At 41.9% G+C, this 23844-nt stretch overlaps 1 protein-coding gene across 1 annotated transcript in view; it reads right to left on the reverse strand.

The window, feature by feature from the left end:
• Positions 1-19196, reverse strand: part of LOC124594718 (glycine-rich cell wall structural protein-like) — a 34664-nt gene extending 15468 nt beyond the window's left edge. The window contains exon 1 of the mRNA XM_047133085.1: positions 19166-19196. Within this exon, the coding sequence (XP_046989041.1) occupies positions 19166-19196 (31 nt within the window). The remainder of the gene's footprint in view (positions 1-19165) is intronic.
• Positions 19197-23844: the final 4648 nt, after the last annotated feature.

A 23844-nucleotide genomic window follows, 5' to 3' on the forward strand; every position in this document is an offset into this window, starting at 1 on the left:
AAACTGTCCATTCCCATGAATGAATGGGCACAGGCAGACAGTGTTTGTTGGTAATGAGGATCACCCTGTGGCTAAACATGCCTAGGTGCACGGCCAGCACATCTTGGCACAGTGGTACACCGTCCGGGTTATCTGGATACTTCCCACTAACACCAACCTGTCAGAACTCCGGAGATGGGAACTTGCCATTCAGTATATCCTCTCTTCTCGTTACCCACCAGGCCTGAACCTCCGCTGATTTTAAGTTCACATCCTTTCGTCTTTCCCTCGCCTTCCCTCTTTCCTGATGAAGCAACCATTGGTTGCGAAAGCTTGAATTTTGTATGTATGTATGTATGTTTGTGTTTGTTTGTGTGTCTATCAACCTGCCAGCACTTTCATTCGGTAAGTCACATCATATATCTGAGTTTAGACTCAGAGCAGATGGAGACTGGATTATAATGCATAAGGCATTAAAAAGGCTGAGAACCGCTTAAATAGTAGCATAAATGTGTACTGGAAATTACAAGGAGTGGTAGGGAAATATGCATATGGATCAGGGGGAGACTGCAGTGAGAGTCTGAAAGGGAATTAGGTAGGCAGGAAATGCGGCCAGGACAAAGTGTGGGAGATGGGCCAATAAGGTTCTCTGCTAATTCCTGTAGAAAGGTGGGACAGGGAAACACACAGACTGGAGTTGAAGATGGGGTAGGTGATGTCAAGAGATGGGCTGCACAGACAGGGAAGTGTGTTGTAACTGGAGGCCGGAATGGCTGGAGAAGTCTGTAGGGGGACTTCTCCATCATTGGCACTCAAATGGCTATTGATGTCAGTAGAATAAAATGTTAATTATTGAGATGATATGAACTGCAAAACTGGACATTTACCTATACCCATAAATAAATAAACAGAAATGAAATGAAATTCAGAGGCTCTATATAACTGCCCAACTCTGACAACTTCAACTCCTTGATTATATTGAGGAAATGTAAATGGTGAAAATCTGTCAGTCTGGTATTAATTACAAAAGTTTTATTTATATACACTGAAGCAGTGAGTGACAATTTGTACCAAGGCCAGCAATTAAACCTGGGTCTCCTGCTTACTAGGCAGGTGCGTTAACCACAATGCCACATTGGCACAGTGGTTGGCGCAACTGTTTGTGCATAAGGGGAATTTACGGTAGACTAAGGTGGCAGTGAGAATTTGGATGGGGGAGGGAGACATGCCAGAAAAATCTGTGCAGTTGTGATAACTGCTGTGACAAGGTGACTTAGTGCCTAATGCACCTCCCTCATAAGTAGTAGATCTGGGTTAGATTCCTGGCCTTGGTACAAGTTGTCACTTGCTTCTTTGGTCCATATACTTTAAACCATACTGGTAGGAGGCTCAGAAAGTCTCTGAAATTGTCATTTCATTTGTGCAAATTTTAAGTGTTGGCAGTATTCTTGATGAAACCCGTGTAGAAACAGTGGTGACAGCAGGTATCGAAAACAAATGTATAATTAGAGCATGGTAATGCAGACACATCAGTAGTGAATGGTTCAATTTCATGGAACTGTGATATTGGTGAAGACTGTTACAACTTGTCTTTCCAATTTGATGTCGTTAGGCAGGTTTGTCAGATGGAAGCTAAAAAGGTAGGGATAGCGAGTTTTTTAAAAGCCTGTACACAACTGGGAGTTAGTGATGTTACGGATTACATTTGGTAGGGAAAGATTTTACATAAAATAACAAAAGGGTACAATGTAGGTAGTGCAGCACCTGAAAGAGAACTAAGCAAAATAGTCTGATACGGATTAAAAATAATTACTCGTCAGGTAGCAGCAGGAGAAAATGCAATAAAGGTGGAGCTGTGTGAACTTCAGGAGTGGGTGGCTCATTCTTCTTACAGAAGGGATGAAGGGAAATTGGAAGAGCTATGCAAACATAGTCCAGTATGCTGGGTCAGGGGAGACAGGGTGGGATGAAAAGGAAAGAATTGCTTTTGGCACTTCCACTGGATGAAATTAGAAAATTTCATAACCTAAAAGATGGAATTTATGGTGATAAGTGAGACAAAGATCATGATGAAATTAATAAGATTGGAACCGTAAGTACATTATATGTGGTAAGGGAGTTTGGGATGGAGGGAGGAAACAGACAGGTCAGAAAATAAAATGGAGTGAAGAAAAGGGATGGTTACTAAAATAAAATGCTGAGACAGTGAAAGTAAATGCAGATTTTAGGCCTGGTGGATGGTGACTAGAGTACATGCTATGAAGGTTGTTCTCACCTGCTGAATTTTGAGACATTGGTTTCTGGAGTGAGAATCCAGATGGCAGAGAAGTGGTGAAACAGGGACCGAGCTCTCGACTGTCACATTTCAGAGTAAGATTTGTGACAGAATGATGCATGTTGCCAATACACATCTGTCCATGGCTATTCATCGTAACTGATGATTAGGTTGTAATTGTACCAGTGCGGTAAGCTGAACAATCTTCCCATGACATGTTGTTCCATAGATGGCTCTCTCTTTGTTAGTGTGTGTTTCGCCAGTTAAAGGCTGGCACATGTTTCGTAGGAGGTTGCAGTGGGACTGTCACAGGGTTAGGAGCCATAGACTAGGGACATTGGTGCAGAAGGATCATGGGGTCTGACGGAAATTAGTGTAGGTGGGGTGGGCAAAGTTGTAGACACAATGGATCTCATTTCAGTGCATGATTTTAGGAAATGTGTCGAATTATTTCTAGGAGAAACCAGCAGTAACAGGATTTGATATGATGGTGCAGGAAATTTGCATGTAAACTAGACTCCTGAGAGGTTTAGTACAGTGAAGGCTGAGCTGAAAATGATGTATTGGTGTGAAGTATCTTCATCTGAAAAGAAGTAAATTTGCCTCAAATGATGAGGCTGTATTCAAGGGAATATTTGACATAAATTGGGCAGTAACTGTCAAAATGTGAGTGCTGTTCTTTGTTAGTAGGATTAATGTGAACAGAAGTGTGTAGCTGACACTCAGTGAGGGTGAGTTCAGCATCAAAGGAAAAAGCACAAAATTTGGAAGATGACCATTTGCTGCTAGATAAAATAATGGTACAACTATAAATAGTGGGCTGGAATGCCGTGAACAAACTGGCCGGGCAAACGTGAGGGAAAGAAACATAAGGTTGTGTCCTGTAGTGAGCTGTTGTAGAAGTCGGCATCCCTATATAGGGCATAGGTGTGTTTATATGGTAAGAGACCCTCCTTGCCTGTTGAGTTGTACTTCAAGTTGCTGTGTACAAATCATCTTAAGTTTGAAAGAGATCTACAATCAGCAGTTAGTGACAAATGACTGTTAATGACAGTGATTGTTTTTGTTGATATTATCATCATCTTGGCATAAGGTAACACGGAAGGTATGAAAACTGGTTTTGTAAATATTTCCCCCATATTTGAGTTTTAAATAAATTATGCAGTGTGGATCTTGGATGGGATGCTAAAATCTTGTATTTAATATAGTCCCACTATTCAGTCATACTGATTCGTTGAAATTACCCAAGCATTATATTCATATATCACTGACAAATAAACTGAAATATGAATTTATCTTCCAAAACATTTGCCAGAATCACTGCATGCTACATTGTGGTGTGGAAGTTGAGGATAGAGAATGGGAAAAAATTTGAGTGGATTGGACTTGGGTATTTGACCTTTGTGTGGTAAGCTACTGAGTGAAGATTAAACAATCTATTAAATGAGGACAATTTCAACATTGGTACTTGAACAAAAGTTTGACAAAAGCTGACACGCAATATATTACAAGATACAAGAAGGTAGACCACAGCTAAACAAATGGTTTTTTTGTGCACGTAGACCATAAACTATACACAGGTGCAGGCCCTGTATACAGAATTACTCCCACCTGGCCACCTACTGACAGGAGTAGACAACCTTATAAGTACCTGGGTAAATACCATTTATTTATTAAAAACTTTTGCTCCTCACACCAGGAGTTAAACTAAACAAAAATTTTAAGAAATCATTATTTTTATTATATAGCAAAAATTAACCTGAACTTTTAAATTCAGAACTACACTAGAATTATTAGTTGAAAAAAATTAGAGGTAAGGAAAATATTACTGTACATAATTAAACAGCAAATATATTAAGACACACAGTTCTATTCTGTGAACTTAAATGACCTGAATCAGTAAACACTTCTGGGCTAAATTGCCGTGGTCAATCTGTAGTACTTCGTTTTCTCCCTGACGTTTTGTTCTCAACTACGGAGAACATCTTCAGAGGTGAGACGATGACTGGCTACTAGGAGCTGGGGCCGCCGCTTATATGGAGATCATATAGGGCGCCACCGCACGTCATGTGGTGTTGATGTGTGGCTATCTCTGGCTATCGTCTATTCTCTCGATAGCAGGCAATCGATTGTCACGTGATTGATGCAACGTCAACCACCATATCTTGTCCAATTTTAATCCTTCTTCTTTACGATTAAAATTGTATTGATTTTTGTGGATTTCAATTGCCTCTCTCTACAAATGTGTATAATAATGCAACATCCTCACTAGCATGCTTGTCTCACCAAATTTTATTTCATGATCTCCATCCTTAAAAACATGTTCCGCTACTGCCGATTAGTTGATATGTCCCAAGCGACAGTTTCTTTTGTGCTCTGTCAAACGTCTATTGATGCTTCTTTTTGTAGTTCCTATGTAAACCCTGCCACAACTACACGGAATTTTATATACCCCTGGGGTGGCTAGGGGGTGACGAGTATCTTTTGTTGATCTTAGGCATTCACTAATTTTCTTAGTAGGTCTGAAAATAGTCTCCACCTGAAACTTGGCTAGTACTTTCCCAATGTGATCTGTGATGTTATGGATGAATGGAAGAAATACTTTTCCAGCTGATGGTTGTTGCTGTCTCCTATTTTTAGGAATTTTTCTACTTGGGTGAAGTGCTCGGTTATCTCGTTTTTTGTATAACAATTTTTTGCAAAAGCCATTCGTAAATGATTTAGTTCTTCTTGAAAGTAGCCTGGTTCACAAATATTATTGGCCCTATCCACTAGTGTTTCTATGCCCCCCCCCCCCCTCTTTTGCCTAGGGTGGTGATTTGAGTTCTTATGGAGGTAGCGATCAGTATGTGTACCTTTCCTGTAGACCTTATGGCCTAAGGTCCCATCCACCCGTTTGATAACTGATACATCCAAAAAGTTAAGTTGTCCATTATTCTCTTTCTCCATGGTAAATTTGATCTTCGGGCTGATGCTATTTAAGTGCACCAGTAAATCATTCAAGTCCTCTTCCTCATGATTCCATATTACGAAGGTATCATCCACTTGCCGATACCACTTTGAGGGGCTTTTTTTGGCCGACTGCAGTGCTTGATGTTCAAAATATTCCATGAATAAATTCGCAATTGCGGGGCTTAGGGGGCTTCCCATGGTTACCCCATCAGTCTGTTCATAAAATTCACCATTGTACTGAAAATAGGTCGAGGATGGACATTGTTGGATCAAGGCCAACAGTAGGGAACATATTGGCTATATGAGAGAGAGCTTTATCAACTGGAACCATAGTGAACAAAGACACTATATCAAAACTCACAAGGATGTCATTAGGACCGACAGTAATTTCCCTCAATTTCTCAATGAAGTGTAGAGAGTTTTTAATATGACTCTCAGTTTTGCCTATGTAAGGTTGTAACAAAGAGGCAAGGTGTCTGGCTAGTTCTTGGGTAGGAGCTCCAATTGCGCTATCAGTCTCAAAATGAACATCAGGCTTATGTATCTTTGGTAATCCATATAATCTCTTTCTTACATATAAATATCAAAAAATGAATGCAAATATTACAAAATTGTTTTCCTGCTCATCTGCCGTAACTTACATTGTTTTCACATTTAGAGCAAACTGCCATGCATTGCATCAAATAGAACTTACAACAAAGTCATCCTGTATCCGTCTGCAGGCAATAAATGATTCTTTCTGATGTACAACCAGTGTCAGGCTACTGTTATTGCACTTCTCATGGCAAAGCTTGATTTAGAAAGATAACATATGCAAAAAGTGTTTCCAAATGAAAAGTGCAGGAAAGCAACCACATATCAGTGAACTTGACACTGTTGCTGTGGCGGTTCTGTGCAGTTTAATGGTCTGTACAAGATACGAGCCAGATAATCTGATGGGGGACTCTGCTGAAGGACAGCTCAAAATTGCAGAAATGTACATTAACTGTTAGCTAATGTTGAAATTTTAGACAGTTTAACATGAATGTAAATAGGTGACAGGTGTTCTGAATTGTACTTGAATCACACAGATAGAGAATGGACCTGAACTAATTCACCTACAACAATGTCAACCTCAGGAAAAAATTGACACACACTACTTAATGATTTGGGTCATGGGTTACTCGTCATTTGCTCTTTGAGAATGAGTGAAGAAGATACTTTATCCTTGTCAGTCACACAGTTCAGTAACAAACCTAAGTCCACCCGAAGGCATCAGGGATCCCTTAACTGTGTGTCAGTTATGTTTCCACAGAACACAATTATAGGATGGCTGTCCTCTGAGAGGGAGGTGGGGTTTGCTTCCTCACACCAATACTCTTCCCTCTGGCAGTCATAATTCTAATTTAATTATGTTCATGGGCAACTTCCAATTAATAGTGACCACACTCTGCACTATAATTACTTGAAAACAAAACTTGATGACATTTCACACACCAAACATCTTCACCTAACATGTGGATAGTTATTTCTGGTTCTACCGCTACGCAAAGTACATTGTCAGTTCCGTGATGTACGGATCCCATGGCTATGAGTGCCCATGGAAGTTGGAAGTCAATATTATGCAGATTCTTAAATTCCGAAGGAGTAATGACACTGAGAAATACTATAAATTGTAGAAGCAGTCTGATTTCCAGCAGAAAAATGCCACTGCTTCCCAATAGAAACATTAATTTGTTGAAAGCTTAAAGACAACCAAAGGAAGAGAACAAAGTACCATCTCAGAAAGAACCTTTAGAAATCTATGCAGAAGCAAACACTCAAGTCGGAGTTCTTCAATTACCACTTATTGTAGTGGACAATTGCAGTCTACTAAGGCTTTGTCTTCAGACACGTAGCTTGACAACCTTTCAAACTAAGACAGTTAGTCAGACGATTAAAGTTGTGCGTATATTTTGCTAAAAATAGGTGAATTGTTCTGAATTTGGCCAAAATCTTGTGCTACATTTTCAGGTCTGTAATAATTCCATCTCCTAAGTGAGTTAAATAGCTTCACATTTATTTAGAAAGGTGAGCAGAAAACAAATCCATGGCTAGCATGTGTCAGCAGTGATGCATTCTGAACAAACTAATCAAGTTGTAATTTGTAGTTACAGTCATCAGTATTTTTTAAAAATGAATAAGAATGAGACAAAACTGTTGACTAATGTAAGAAAAAAATGAATATGTAAAGACAATTTGGTCATTATCTCCTCATGGTTGAATGGTGAATGATAGTTGTAGTTTCCCAAATTTTTAGTAAACAAACAGAAATCTTTCAAAAAAAAATCTGAATTCTAAGTTGTGTGAAAATCTTCTGAAGAATTTCCTCAGTCTTACATATTCTGACAAATATTCACTCACAAATATACCTTCCAGGACTTTCATCATCACAGTCATGTTTTTCTGAGCTATGTCTCTCTCTACAAAACAAATGTCCACTTGATTTTAGGAAAAATGTTTCATATGAAACTAGATCTAAAACCATAACGTTTTAAGCTGTGAAATGATGACAGTGCTCTTTACAAAGTTGTACTTTTCATTACACACACAAATACAACATAACATTGAGAAAACACGTGGTGAACCTTTCTCTCTCCTCTCTGTTCTACTTTGGAAACATTTATACTTAGTTACTTACATACTCTGCAAGCCACTGTATGATGAATGGCAGTGTGTACCTTGCACCACTACTAGTCATTTCTTTTCCAGTTCCACTCACAAAATAAGTGAGGGGGGAATAAGACTGTGTATATGCCTCCATATGTGCCCCAATTTGTTATGTTGTCTTCACACTTGCTATGCAAAATGTACATTAATGGTGATAGGATCTTCCTGCAGCCAGCTACAAGTGCCGGTTTCTTAAAATGTCTCTGCAGTGTTTAGCAAAAAGACTGCCGTCTTCTCTCTAGGAATTCCCATTAGAGTTCATGGAGCATTTGTATAATACTAAAATGTCAATTAGGCCTACTGGTAACAAATCTGGTGGTGCACTTCTGAATTACTTAACTTCTTCCCTGGTGGGGAGTCTTTCTTACATGCTGGTTCCATTTTGTATTGCTTTGCAACATTATGCCTAGATATTTGTTTGACATATCCAAGTCAAGCAGCATACCACTAACAAAGAATTCAAATATTATAAAATTGTTTTCCTGCTCGTCTGCAGTAACTTAGTTTTTTCACATTTAGTGCAAACTGCTATGCATTACATCAAATAGAACTTACAACAGTGCCTCCTGCAGGCAGTAAATGATTCTTTCCAATATACAACAGCATCAACAACAAATGACAACAGATTGCTGCAAGCTCTGTCAAATTGTCTATGCATATATTGCACTTCACCTGGGGTAATCCTAGAGGTATCCTCATCTCAGAGGAACACTCGCCATCTGGGATGATGTACTGGGTCATACGTCTTGAGGAGTCTTGGGGTCTCATACATATCTGACCGCCTGCGGGTCCAGGGATTAGAATAGGCCCGCGGTATTCCAGCCTGTCGTAAGAGGCGACTAAAAGGAGTCCATCCCCCTCACGGGGGTAGTTCGCGCCTGCGTCCGGAGACGGACGGTTCCACGACCTATCATCGTGGTCCTTTTGGTTTTTTCACTTCTCGTTTCTTCCTTCCTTTTGTTGGTTCCTTTCTTTGCTCTTCTCCACCTCACTGTCTTCCTTACTCTTTCCCTTGCCTTCTCCTTGCCTTCTCATTGCCTTTTTCTCCTTGCCTTCTCATCGCCTTTTTCTCCTTGCCTTCTCATTGCCTTCTTCTCCTTGCCTTCTTATTGCCTTCTTCCCCTTGCTTTCTCATTGCCTTCTTCTCCTTGCCTTCTCTGGTCTCCACCTCGGCGTTTGAGACAGTCTGTCCTCTTTCTCCCTCTCTCTCTTCTTTTTCCTCTTCTTCCTTCCTCCCTGTGCGTGCCTGAAGGCCGACCCACGCGTTCGCATGCGTAGCCGGTGACGGGGTAACGCGTAAGTCCCCGCCCTGGGTAGACATGTAAGGCACGCGCGTACCCCCTGGTAAAGGCCAGGCCCGGGGAGGGGTGATTGCCTGAGCTGATACCTTCTGACCATGCCGATTGGTCCCTCCGTCTGTTTCTCGGGAGGTGTGACCTGAGGTGTAAACATTCACCTAAGGCGGGAGTGCCCTCTGAGAGGGTCCCCACAAGGAAGGAGCGCGCCATCGGAGACGCTGGCAATCATGGGGGATTCCTCCGCAATGGATTCTACTCCATCTCTTTCGACTTCGACCCAAAAACGGAAACGTGACCAGCCAACAGTGACAAAAGTACTACCGCCTGCCCCACAGTTCCTCGTAGTTTCTCGAACTGAGGACGGAAAGGATTTTTCCTCTGTCAACCCTTTCGTTATTCAGAAGGGCGTAGATGCCATAGCCGGATCTGTCAAATCCTGTACCAGGTTGCGTAACGGCACCTTATTACTAGAAACTGAGAATGCCTTTCAGGCACAAAAACTGCTTCGGGCCACCCTCCTGTACACGTTCCCTGTCCAGGTGGAGGCCCACCGAACTTTGAATTCGTCTCGTGGTGTGGTCTATACTGGCTCCCTCGACGGATTGACTGACGAGGAGCTTCAATCATTCCTCGCTGAGCAGGGCGTGACGGCTGTCCATAGGGTCATGAAAAAGGTCAACAATGACCTTGTACCGACCCGGACAATTTTCTTGACCTTCGATAGTGTTAAGCTGCCATCGCGCATCAAGGCGGGCTACGAGGTTATTTCTGTTCGCCCCTATATCCCGACACCTACGCGCTGCTACCTGTGTCAGCGTTTCAATCACACTCGACAGTCTTGTTCCAATGCAGCTAAATGTCACCTGTGGCAGGGATGCCCATGAGGGTGACTGTCCACCTCCGTCTCCTCGTTGTGTGAACTGTCAGGGTGACCATGCAGCATCCTCCCGCGACTGTCCTGTCTATAAGGAAGAACGCTGTATCCAGGAAATTCGGGTCAAAGAGAAAGTGTCCACCTCGGCTGCTCGCAAGCTATTGGCTAGTAGGAAGCCCACGCTGCTCCCAGCGGGGAAATACAGTACTGTCCTCGCCTCTCCTCGGACTACCCGGGAGGTAGCAACCCAGACATGCGATCTGACCTTCAGCACCACGGTCGTCCGTTCGGCCAGTGCTAAGATCGCGCGGTCGACGTCTCCTCTTCCTCCCATCACCCCACAGACACGAGCACCTTCTTCAGCTTCTGCTAAGACGAAGACACCGAAGTCAGATGCACGGGCCTTCAAGAAGGAACCATCCCGTGCAGACTTCCTCCGTACCTCGACCTCACAGCCTTCGACCGGTACTTCCACTACACGTCCTTCCAAAAAGGCGCATAGGAAGCACAGTTCTCCTTCCCCGCCACGGCGCATTTCTTCTCTTGCGCCACAAAGCGGCTGCCGCCCCAGGCCGTCATCCGTTTCGCCTGGCCGCACCGCTGGTCGCCGTACATCTGGCCGTTCACTGGCGGAGGAAGCTCCCCCTCCCGGCCATCCTCCCGAGATGGCCGATGACCCTATAGACCCAATGGACGATGACTGTCCGCCTACTGATAGCGGCGGCAGTGCTCGCTCGAAGCCAGGCCCTAAGCGGCCTTCGAGGTGACCACTTCTCTCATCTTTCTTTTCTTACGATGGCACTTATTCACTGGAATATTCGCAGCATTCGCTCCAACCGAGAGGACTTGAAGTTGCTGCTCCGCTTGCACCGTCCGCTTGTCGTAGCCCTCCAGGAAACGAAGCTACGCCCATGCGATCAAATTGCCTTGGCACACTACACCTCTATGCGTTTTGACCTACCCCCTGTGGTAGGTATCCCAGCTCATGGAGGGGTTATGTTGCTGGTCCGGGATGATATTTACTACGATCCCATCACGTTGCACACCGGCCTGCAGGCAGTTGCCATCCGCATTACTCTCCACACTTTTACGTTTTCCTTTTGTACCGTTTACACTCCATCGTCATCTGCCGTTACCAGGGCAGACGTGATGCAACTTATTGCTCAGCTACCTGCACCATTTTTGTTAACTGGAGACTTCAATGCCCACCATCCCCTTTGGGGCTCTCCAGCATCCTGCCCGAGGGGCTCCTTGTTAGCAGACCTTTTCAACCAGCTCGATCTTGTCTGCCTCAATACTGGTGCCCCTACTTTTCTTTCGGACACATCTCACACCTATTCCCATTTAGACCTCTCTATATGTACTCCCCAACTTGCACGCCGGTTTGAGTGGTATGCACTTTCTGATACATATTCGAGCGACCACTTCCCGTGTGTTATCCATCTCCTGCAGCATACCCCCTCTCCGTGCTTCTCTAATTGGATCATCTCCAAGGCAGACTGGGGGCTCTTCTCTTCCAAGGCGACCTTTCAGGATCAAACATTTACAAGCTGCGATCGTCAGGTCGCACACCTCACGGAAGTCATTCTCGCTGCTGCTGAATATTCCATCCCTCACCCTCCTTCTTCTCCACGTCGCGTACCGGTCCCCTGGTGGACCGCAGCATGTAGAGACGCTTTACGTGCTCGTCGACGTGCTTTACGCACTTTTAAACGCCACCCTACAGTGGCGAATTGTATCAATTATAAACGATTACGTGCTCAGTGTCGTCGTATTATCAAAGAAAGCAAGAAAGCCAGCTGGGCTGCTTTCACAAGCACCTTCAACAGTTTTACTCCTTCTTCTGTTGTCTGGGGTAGCCTGCGCCGGCTATCTGGCACTAAGGTCCACTCACCAGTTTCTGGCTTGAAGGTCGCGAATGACGTCCTTGTGGCCCCTGAGGCTGTCTCCAATGCCTTCGGCCGCTTTTTCGCAGAGGTTTCGAGCTCCGCTCATTACCACCCTGCCTTCCTCCCCCGCAAACAGGCAGAGGAGGCTAGGCCACTTAACTTCCGCTCCTCGAATTGTGAAAGTTATAATGCCCCATTCACCATGCGGGAACTCGAAAACGCACTTGGCCGATCACGGTCCTCTGCTCCAGGGCCAGATTCTATTCATATTCAGATGCTGAAGAACCTTTCTCCTGCGGGTAAAGGTTTTCTTCTTCGTACATACAATCGCATCTGGATTGAGGGACATGTTCCCGCATGCTGGCGCGAGTCTATTGTTGTCCCGATTCCTAAGCCGGGGAAGGACAAGCACTTGCCTTCCAGTTATCGACCTATCTCGCTTACCAGCTGTGTCTGTAAAGTGATGGAGCGAATGGCTAACTCTCGATTGGTTTGGCTGCTCGAGTCTCGACGCCTACTTACCAATGTACAATGTGGATTTCGTAGGCGCCGCTCTGCTGTTGACCATCTGGTTACCTTGTTGACCTTCATTATGAATAACTTCTTGCGGAAGCGCCCGACCGCGGCTGTGTTCTTTGATTTGGAGAAGGCATACGACACCTGTTGGAAGGCGTTCATCCTCCGCACCATGCATACATGGGGCCTTCGCGGTCGCCTCCCTCTTTTTATTCGTTCCTTTTTAATGGATCGACAGTTCAGGGTACGTGTGGGTTCTGTCCTGTCCGACACCTTTCGCCAGGAGAATGGGGTGCCACAGGGCTCAGTTTTAAGCGTCGCTCTCTTCGCCATCGCGATCAATCCAATAATGGATTGCCTCCCAGCTGATGTATCAGGCTCCCTTTTCGTGGACGATTTTACCATCTATTGCAGCGCGCAGTGTACACGTGTCCTGGAGCGCTGTCTTCAGCGTTCTCTTGACCGTCTTTACTCCTGGAGTGTCGCCAATGGCTTCCGTTTTTCTGCCGAGAAGACGGTCTGTATTAACTTCTGGCGATACAAAGAGTTTCTCCCACCGTCCTTACGACTCGGTCCCGTTGCTCTCCCAATCGTGGAGACAACAAAATTTTTAGGTATTACACTTGACAGGAAACTTAGCTGGTCTCCACATGTCATATTTGGCTGCCCGTCGTACCCGTTCTTCAAATGTCCTCCGTGTTCTCAGTGGTATGTTGTGGGGAGCGGATCGAACCGTCCTACTTCGTCTATGTCGGTCGATCGTCCGCTCCAAGCTGGATTATGGGAGCTTCGTATACTCCTCTGCACGGCCATCCATCTTACGCCGCCTCAACTCCATACAACATCGGGGTTTACGATTTGCGATCGGAGCATTTTATACCAGTCCCGTAGAGAGTCTTCATGCTGATGCTGGCGAATTGCCACTCACCTACCGGCGCGATATACTGCTTTGTCGGTATGTCTGTCGGCTACTGTCAATGCCCGACCATCCGTCTTATCGTTCCTTTTTTGACGACTCTCTTGACCGTCAATACGGGTTGTATGTGTCTGCCCTGCTACCCCCTGGCGTTCGCTTTCGTCGCCTCCTTCAACACCTTACTTTTTCCCTCCGTGAAACCTTTCGAGTGGGCGAGAGCCGCACGCCACCTTGGCTCCATGCTCAGGTCCGCGTTCACCTTGACCTCAGCTCGCTCCCAAAAGAGGTCACTCCCGGTTCGGTCTACCACTCCCGTTTTTTGGAACTTCGTTCGAAGTTCATCGACATGACTTTCATTTATACAGATGGCTCTAAGACCAATGACGGGGTCGGGTGTTCCTTTATTGTCGAGGCACAAAGTTTCAAATACCGGCTCCATGGCCATTGTTCGGTCTTCACAGCTGAGCTCTTTGCCCTCTACCAGGCTCTTCTTTACATCTGCCGCCACCGACATTCTGCTTATGTCATCTGCTCAGATTCCCTGAGCGCCATCCAGAGCCTCAGTGATCCGTACCCGGTTCACCCTTTCGTACACCGGATCCAACGCTCTCTTCAGCAGCTGGTGGACGTCGGTTCTCCAGTTAGCTTTATGTGGGTTCCTGGCCATGTCGGTATCCCTGGGAACGAAGCTGCAGATGCCGCGGCCAAGGCTGCGGTCCTCCAGCCTCGGACAGCTTCTTGTTGTGTCCCTTCGTCCGATTTTAGCAGGGTGATTTGTCGGCGCATCTTATCTCTGTGGCATGCCGATTGGGCTGCACTTACCGACAACAAGCTTCGGGCCTTAAAACCTCTTCCCGTGGCTTGGACGTCCTCCTCACGCCCTTCTTGGTGGGAGGAGGTCGTTTTAGCCCGGTTAAGAATTGGACACTGCCGGTTCAGCCATCGCCATCTGCTGACGGCTGCGCCGGCGCCGTTCTGCCCATGTGGGCACTTGCTGACGGTTAGACACATTTTAATGTCCTGTCCAGATCTTAACACACTGCGCCTCGATCTTAACCTGCCAAATACTTTCGATGCCATTTTAGCGGATGACCCACGAGCAGCTGCTCGTGTTCTTCGTTTTATCAATTTGACAAACCTCGCTAAGGACATTTGATGATGCTGTTTTTTAATCCTATGCCTGTCAGTCTGTCTTTTATCGTGTTTTCCCTTTTAGTTGTTGTGGTCAACTTGTGCCTCGCGGTGCATTCTTAGAGTAGTCAGGGCGCTAATGACCATTGAAGTTGTGCGCCCTAAAACCACAAAAAAAAAAAAAAAAAAAAAAAAAAAAAAAACACATATCTGAGAACCCATTCCGTACACTTTTGCCTCTGTCAAAGGCCCGGCCAGGTGGAACATGGCAAGACAGTGCAGATCATGCCACTATGAGTGACTAAGACATTCACTGGCGAGGGACACTGCACAAGAGTGGGTCACTGTGGAAACGGACACCAAAAAATCAGCTGTCACACTGGGGAAGTGGCTGAAACCTTGTCAGCAACTCACAGATGTGCCATAGTATGACAGACCTGCCTCCTGCCACAGTCACCACAGGGCAATCAATGCACAAGTGGACACATGTGGTCGCTCCGGCCTGTGGCAAATCTGTATCTCGAGATGGCTGGCACAATACGCTAATGAGCGTTTTGATAGTATGGACTCGATTCTGTGGGCTGAGTCCACAGGCCATACTACCAGACCTTGTTCTGTCTGGCCAGGTCTTATCTCTGCAAGGGATCTCTCTGAGAAATACTTCTGCAAATCTAGGGATATTGAATCTGGTGCCTGCCCTTCATCCAATGCCTGTAGGGTACTGTGTGAGAAAAGGACAAGTATAGTTGTGCACAAGTGTTGGCTTCTAACTTGGAGCTGATCTGTGGACGTGACCTTTCATTCTTGAGGAAATTTATTACATTTGAACTTCAGAACATGTTGGAGAATTCTGCAGCAAACTGATGTTACACATTTTGGTCTGTAATTCTGTGGGGTCTGTTCTTTCAGCCTCCTTATTTACAGATGTCACCTGCACTTTTTTCAAAGCACTGAGGACACTGAGCCTTCACATAATTTGCTAAGAGTATGGTGCATTTGTGGTCTGTGAGTTTACCATAGCACTGCTACTGACGTGCACAACTCGGTGATTACACATGGTCATTTATCTTTTTCACTCAGTTTTCTGTGTCTTACTGTTAGCCATTAATTATATCCTTAAATTTCATATCTATTGACTAGGCATGCAAACTTCATTTGCACTCTCTTTACTAAAGGCACAACCTCTCCCATCTATGAACTCAAATTGGTAGATGTGGAGTGAAACAGTATTCCCTCTTCTGATTTACTTGTTATTCTTTCAGCAATATACACTTATCTTTATGAGGATCAGAAGCTTGACACCATTCGACAACATGCTGCTATTGATAACATTGTTGTGTAACTCTCATGTAAACAAAACGTGTCACTTTATATGACAGAGAGGTGACTGAGCAGCAAGGTATGTCAGTCAGTTACATAATTTGTGTACGCATCCACATCCACACTATGCAAATTGCTGAAGTGTTTGGCACAGGGTATATCAGAGTGTAACAACTGTTACTGCTTAAACCATTGTGTGTGCCCTGTAATTAGTGTAATTTTGTGTTCCCAGTCCCCATGGGAATTATCTGCAGGGGAATGTAGTACTTTTTAGATTCCTTAATTATGGTTCTTCAAAATTCTGTAAGCGAGCTTTCATGGGCTCTTGATGTTGACATTAAAGTGTCTGCCATTACAAGTTCTTTAGCATGTTTGTGACACCCTTGGATATCTGAAAGTAACTTGTCACTATTCGTGTTGTCCTTAGTATGCATCAGAGATTGGAATCATCGTGAATGAGTTTGTCAAGGTTCGCGGACATTATAAATTGAGGTACTCTTTCACCTCGGTGCTGTACTGGCTTCCATTCTCCATGGTAAAGTTTCAAGAGTATGATGGATCTGAGGATGGTGACACTGGAGTCGCTTCCTACTTATCAACTCATTCTCCTGCGGAAGCATGCAGGAGTGTAAGGCTGGTTCTGACTTGGTACAGTGCACAACTTCTGTCACAAAGTGGCGTGATGGAGTTAAAATGACTGATTGTTGGAATTGTATTGCCTCTAACAAAGGTATATATGATGAGACTGTGGACTGTGTAAAAAGAGAATTAAGTTATGTGGTGTAAAGCATTGATAAAGTGCTCCTTCAGAGAAAAACTGTCTGAAATACGTTCAGTGCCATAGTTCATTAGGACATTCTTCAGACAAAAACAAATTGTGTCTAATGGAAAAAGGAGTTGTACTCCTGTTTGTTGCTCCTCCACCATGAGAGAACAATGTCCACTATCAAACAAAAACTTGGTAGAAAGCAATGCCACTGTTCTGTCCCTGTGACCAAAAATGTGCTGTCTGTGTCGTCTTCTGATCTTGGTGATTTGTGTTTATGAGCTAATAGTGAACTGGGTAGCTTATCATTTGTTTCTTTAACTTATAGCATTGGTATCCCAATTGGGCAAACTCGGGTACTCACCCACCTTCATATGCTTGTACTCAACAAAACCAGAGCGACTCATTTTCATTAAACTGGGGAGCAGCACAAACTCAGGAGTTGAGTCTCTGAGTATATGGGGAATATGAATTCGGAGATGCGGTAGGACCCTTCAGCGAGTTTAAAGTGAGTACACAGAGCTGTTTTTGATCCTTCAGTATGTGTTTAGTATTCCCTGTTAGCTTATTCATTATAGCTCTCTCACAGCCTAGCTGTATTCAGCAGTGGGTCACAGAAAGTTCCACAAGCAGACCCCTTTGGTGACTGTTTTTTGTTCAGTATCCTGCCAATGAATGAATGAATGAATGAATGAATGAATGAATGAATGAATGAATGAATGAATGAATGAATGAATGAATGAATGAATGAATGAATGAATGAATGAATGAATGAATGAATGAATGAATGAATGAATGAATGAATGAATGAATGAATGAATGAATGAATGAATGAATGAATGAATGAATGAATGAATGAATGAATGAATGAATGAATGAATGAATGAATGAATGAATGAATGAATGAATGAATGAATGAATGAATGAATGAATGAATGAATGAATGAATGAATGAATGAATGAATGAATGAATGAATGAATGAATGAATGAATGAATGAATGAATGAATGAATGAATGAATGAATGAATGAATGAATGAATGAATGAATGAATGAATGAATGAATGAATGAATGAATGAATGAATGAATGAATGAATGAATGAATGAATGAATGAATGAATGAATGAATGAATGAATGAATGAATGAATGAATGAATGAATGAATGAATGAATGAATGAATGAATGAATGAATGAATGAATGAATGAATGAATGAATGAATGAATGAATGAATGAATGAATGAATGAATGAATGAATGAATGAATGAATGAATGAATGAATGAATGAATGAATGAATGAATGAATGAATGAATGAATGAATGAATGAATGAATGAATGAATGAATGAATGAATGAATGAATGAATGAATGAATGAATGAATGAATGAATGAATGAATGAATGAATGAATGAATGAATGAATGAATGAATGAATGAATGAATGAATGAATGAATGAATGAATGAATGAATGAATGAATGAATGAATGAATGAATGAATGAATGAATGAATGAATGAATGAATGAATGAATGAATGAATGAATGAATGAATGAATGAATGAATGAATGAATGAATGAATGAATGAATGAATGAATGAATGAATGAATGAATGAATGAATGAATGAATGAATGAATGAATGAATGAATGAATGAATGAATGAATGAATGAATGAATGAATGAATGAATGAATGAATGAATGAATGAATGAATGAATGAATGAATGAATGAATGAATGAATGAATGAATGAATGAATGAATGAATGAATGAATGAATGAATGAATGAATGAATGAATGAATGAATGAATGAATGAATGAATGAATGAATGAATGAATGAATGAATGAATGAATGAATGAATGAATGAATGAATGAATGAATGAATGAATGAATGAATGAATGAATGAATGAATGAATGAATGAAACCTGCTTTATTTGTAACTGAGAGTGTGTGATGATTTAATTTTATAGCCCCACAAATCGCTGCACCCATATATTTGTATAAATTGGCTCATTCAGTTTAATTCATTATGATAATGGTCCAAATTTCTCATCCTTTATACATTTTGTGAAGTTCAAAAATTCATGTATCATTATGTTTAAAGCAAGTTACTTGTTCTTGTACCACTTTGAAAGGTTGTCAAGATCTGATTGTATATTTGAGCAGGTTTTTCCCAGCTCCAGTATAGATAACTGCATGTTCGGGTGACTGCCTGAAACTACAATTAATATCATCTACTAGGCTATTATTATAAGACATAGACAGACAGACCAATTTCCTGGAGCACACTCAAAATTGCTTCTGTATGGAGTGAGCATAAAAGAACAATTTTGAAAAGTTGTAAAACTAAACAGTGAGACATATCCACTTTAAACATTATCCTTAAGCTCTGAAAGTTTTTTATGGGTTATGGGGTTTGGTATGTGCACTGAGTTACATGGTAGATGTTGAGAAGATATTCACACTCTTCACAAACCTAATGTGATGTGTCAGTGGTGACACAGGACTGCAGCTGCAGTTCAGTGTCATAATTGTGAAGAATTTGGCTGGGATGGGATAAATACCTTCTTTCACATAATCCAGTAAAGGTAGCATTTTGGATTTCAAGAAGTGGAATAGTTTTGATTTTCAGGTCTGTTATACGTGATGTACGTTCTGATAAATAAAAGCTTTAAATATTCTCCCCTTGTATTTTATCTGCATCTTCCAGATGTCACTAAGAAATGGCACATTTTCAGTGTTTTCTCAGTAACTCACTTCCAGTGCATTTTTGGCAAAACTGTGCCATTATCAGTTTTAGAGTGTTGAATTTCCTGAGAGTTTCATATTTTACATTCTGGAAAATTTCAGACAGCTGCTAAGATATGAGGCTGTCAAAATTACAAAAAATTACAAGAAATGGTAAAAAGTTAGATATGTCAGTAGTTCTGCATTAACAACTCTTTCAGTGAAGTTTTGTGCACAGTGAACAATAATCAGTGTTGGATGGGATTTACTTTCCCTCCAGATACATAAAAAAGAATTGTAAGTACTCCCTTTACAAGCAGAGAAACGTTTAATTAACAATTTGCCGATGTAGACCCTAAACTGAAAATACCATGCTCAGTCAAAAATCCTGTTGGTGGAAGTAATATCATCTATAAGTCTATGTATACATTAGTTTTTTTTCCAAAAAGGACCTTAAGACTTTGAAAATTTGTATAAATTCATTCATAGTACTTGCAGAGGTGACTGTAGTGTCAATTTGAAGGGAAATACGTGAAGATTTGACTCGTGTAGTTTGCTAGTTTAGTCACATAGTAAGAAGCACTAGTGGCAGTTGTGTAAAAGGTGAATTCCATCACTGGACTTCAGCATGCTAGCTGTGTGTTTTGGTTAGAAGAATTGAAGTCGGCAACAACAGTTCAACATAATTTCCATACCACGTACACTAAAGGTGCTCCTACTAGGCCTACCATTTATGAGTGGCATAAATGCTTTGTAGAAACAGGGTGCTCAGTAAGACAAGCAAAATCATCAGGTTGTCCAGGCAACATCTGATGTTGTCAGTGAGTGAGTGAGATGAATTTTTGTCAGCAGCCCTACAAAATTGACATCATGTGCATCTCGCGAACTACAAATCTCACATATGAATGTTGGACATATGTTAAGAAACCATTAATGTTTGAAACCGTACAGATTGCTGATTGTAAAAACAATGAGACAATGATAAAATCTCACACGAGAACTTCTGTGTGGATATGGTAAACTGTTTACAAGAGTATGAACATTTCTTGGACAAAATCATCTTTTCTTTTATGAAAAGTTGACTTTTCACTTGGTGACAATGTTAACACACATAACTGGGATTTGGGGAAGTGAAAATCCACATAAAACATTGCAATATAATTGTGATAGTCCTAAACAGAATGTTTTTGTGCACTGGACAAGAACAAAGCATACAGCCCCCTTTTTTTCCACAAGAGAACCATCAATGGGATAGGGTACCTGTATACGTTAAAACAATTTTTGATACCACAAATCGATGAGGATGGCCAAGAATGAAATGCAAGGTGGTGCACCATGCTTCTACCTGGCTGTTGTCTGGGGTTTTCAGACCAATTGATTGGCAGTGATGCACCAATTGCATGGCCCCACATTTCCCAGACCTGACACAACTCAACTTTGAGGATTTATCAGGGAGATTGTGTTTGTACCTCCTATGCTGGCTTTTCTACCTGAGCTTACAGCAAGTATTTGCACCACCACTGAGAAATTACACCTGCACTGCCACAGTGAGTCTGTGAAAAATTGACTTCCAATGGGATGTGTGCAGCATAACAAATGGAAGCCACATAAATTTTCTTCAGTCCAAGGAAAAAGAACTTGATATTTCATGCCCATGCAATAAATCTTGTGACAACAAATACAGTTGTCAAAAAGCAGAACTGCACTGTACCTCTTTATTGTGTATTTGCAGAACTGCAATGTATGTGCTCATTGTGGATTCAAAGCATTTGGTAATGCACCAGATGTTGAATTCAACATGGGAGAAGATGAGTTCACTAATTCACTTTGTACTGGTTGAAGTAAAGATTGTACTCATACACATGAATTAGATCTGAACCAAAACAGAAGTCGATGAATTTTCAACTTATTGTATATACCATTAAAATAAAGCTTAATGTGCATTTTAACTGTATTTTGTTGAAATGTGTGTATACCAGAAATAACATAAATATATCTTTTAGAGTCAAGATGCTTAGAGTTCATTTTCACTAAAATTGTTAATGCAACATTTCTCTGGATGGGTAGGGAGTCTAACAAATATTCTGTATGAATCGCAAAGGAATGTAAATCCTCTATAACATCAGTTACTATGCATAGAACTCAAAGAAGCACTAAAAAAAAGTTACTAAGTTACAGACATATCTCACATTTTAAATTCCTGGAAGTAGTTTTCAGAGTTCTTGGTAGCTGTCTGAAATTTTCCAACATGTTTTATATGAAACTTGTAGGGAATTTAATGACCTTAAAAATTGATGATGGCATACTTTTACCTAAAACACACTAGAAGAGAGTAGTAGTAGTAGTAGTAGTAGTTGTTGTTGTTGTTGTTGTTGTTGTTGTCTTTAGTCCTGAGACTGGTTTGATGCAGCTCTCCATGCTACTCTATCCCGTGCAAGCTTCTTCAAATCCCAGTACCTACTGCAACCTACATTCTTCTGAATCTGCTTAGTGAATTCATCTCTTGGTCTCCCTCTACGATTTATACCCTCCACGCTGCCCTCTAATACTAAATTGGTGATCCCTTGATGCCTCAGAATATGTCCTACCAACCGATCCCTTCTTCTGGTCAAGTTGTGCCACAAACTTCTCTTCTCCCCAATCCTATTCAATACTTCCTCATTAGTTATGTGATCTACCCATCTGATCTTCAGCATTCTTCTGTAGCACCACATTTAGAAAGCTTCTATTCTCTTCTTGTCCAAACTATTTATCGTCCATGTTTCACTTCCATACATGGCTACACTCCATACAAATACTTTCAGAAATGACTTCCTGACACTTAAATCTATACTCAATGTTAACAAATTTCTCTTCTTCAGAAACGCTTTCCTTGCCATTGCCAGTCTACATTTTATATCCTCTCTACTTTGACCATCATCAGTTATTTTACTCCCTAAATAGCAAAACTCCTTTACTACTTTAAGTGTCTCATTTCCTAATGTAATTCCCTCAGCTTCACCTGACTTAATTCGACTACAATCCATTATCCTAGTTTTGCTTTTGTTGATGTTCATCTTACATCCTCCTTTCAAGACACTGTCCATTGCATTCAACTGCTCTTCGAAGTCCTTTACTGTCTCTGACAGAATTACAATGTCATAGGCGAAAATAGAAGTTTTTACTTCTTCTCCATGGATTTTAATACCTACTCCGGACTTTTCTTTCATTTCATTTACTGCTTGCTTAATATACAGATTGAATACCATAGGGGAGAGGCTACAAACCCGTCTCACTCCCTTCCCAACCACTGCTTCCCTTTCATGTCCCTCGACTCTTATAACTGCACGCTGGTTTCTGTACAAATTGTAAATAGCCTTTCGCTCCCTGTATTTCACCCCTGCCACATTCAGAATTTGAAATAGGGTATTCCAGTCAACATTGTCAAAAGCTTTCTCTACGTCTAAAAATGCTAGAAACGTAGGTTTGCCTTTCCTTAATCTTTCTTCTAAGGTAAGTCGTAAGGTCAGTATTGCCTCACGTGTTCCAGTGTTTCTACGGAATCCAAACTGATCTTCCCCAAGGTCGGCTTCTACTAGTTTTTCCATTCGTCTGTAAAGAATTCGTGTTAGTATTTTGCAGCTGTGGCTTATTAAACTGATTGTTCGGTAATTTTCACATCTGTCAACACCTGCTTTCTTTGGGATTGGAATTATTATATTCTTCTTGAAGTCTGAGGGTATTTCGCCTGCTTCATACATCTTGCTCACCAGATGGTAGAGTTTTGTCAGGATGGGCTCTCCCAAGGCCGTCAGTAGTTCTAATGGAATGTTGTCTACTCCGGGGGCCTTGTTTCAACTCAGGTCTTTCAGTGCTCTGTCAAACTCTTCACGCAGTATCGTATCTCCCATTTCATCTTCATCTACATCCTCTTCCATTTCCATAATATTGTCCTCAAGTACATCACCCTTGTATAGACCCTCTATATATTCCTTCCACCTTTCTGCTTTCCCTTCTTTGCTTATAACTGGGTTTCCATCTGAGCTCTCGATGTTCATACAAGTGATTCTCTTATCTCCGAAGGTCTCTCTAATTTTTCTATAGACAGTATCTATTTTACCCCTAGTGAGACAAGCCTCTACATCCCTGCTTAGCAATTTTGCACTTCCTGTCGATCTCATTTTTGAGACGTTTATATTCCTTTTTGCCTGCTTCATTTACTGCATTTTTTTATTTTCTCCTTTCATCAATTAAATTTAATATATCTTCTGTTACCCAAGGATTTCTACTAGCTCTCGTCTTTTTACCTACTTGATCCTCTGCTGCCTTCACTACTTCATCCCTCAGAGCTAACCATTCTTCTTCTACTGTATTTCTTTACCCCATTCCTGTCATTTGTTCCCTTATGCTCTCCCTGAAGTTCTGTACAACCTCTGGTTTAGACAGTTTATCCAGGTCCCATCTCCTTAAATTCCCAACTTTTTGCAGTTTCTTCAGTTTCAATCCACAGATCATAACCAACGGATTGTGATCAGAG

Source organism: Schistocerca americana, chromosome 2 (assembly GCF_021461395.2).
Source record: "Schistocerca americana isolate TAMUIC-IGC-003095 chromosome 2, iqSchAmer2.1, whole genome shotgun sequence".
NCBI classification, from domain to species: domain Eukaryota; kingdom Metazoa; phylum Arthropoda; class Insecta; order Orthoptera; family Acrididae; genus Schistocerca; species Schistocerca americana.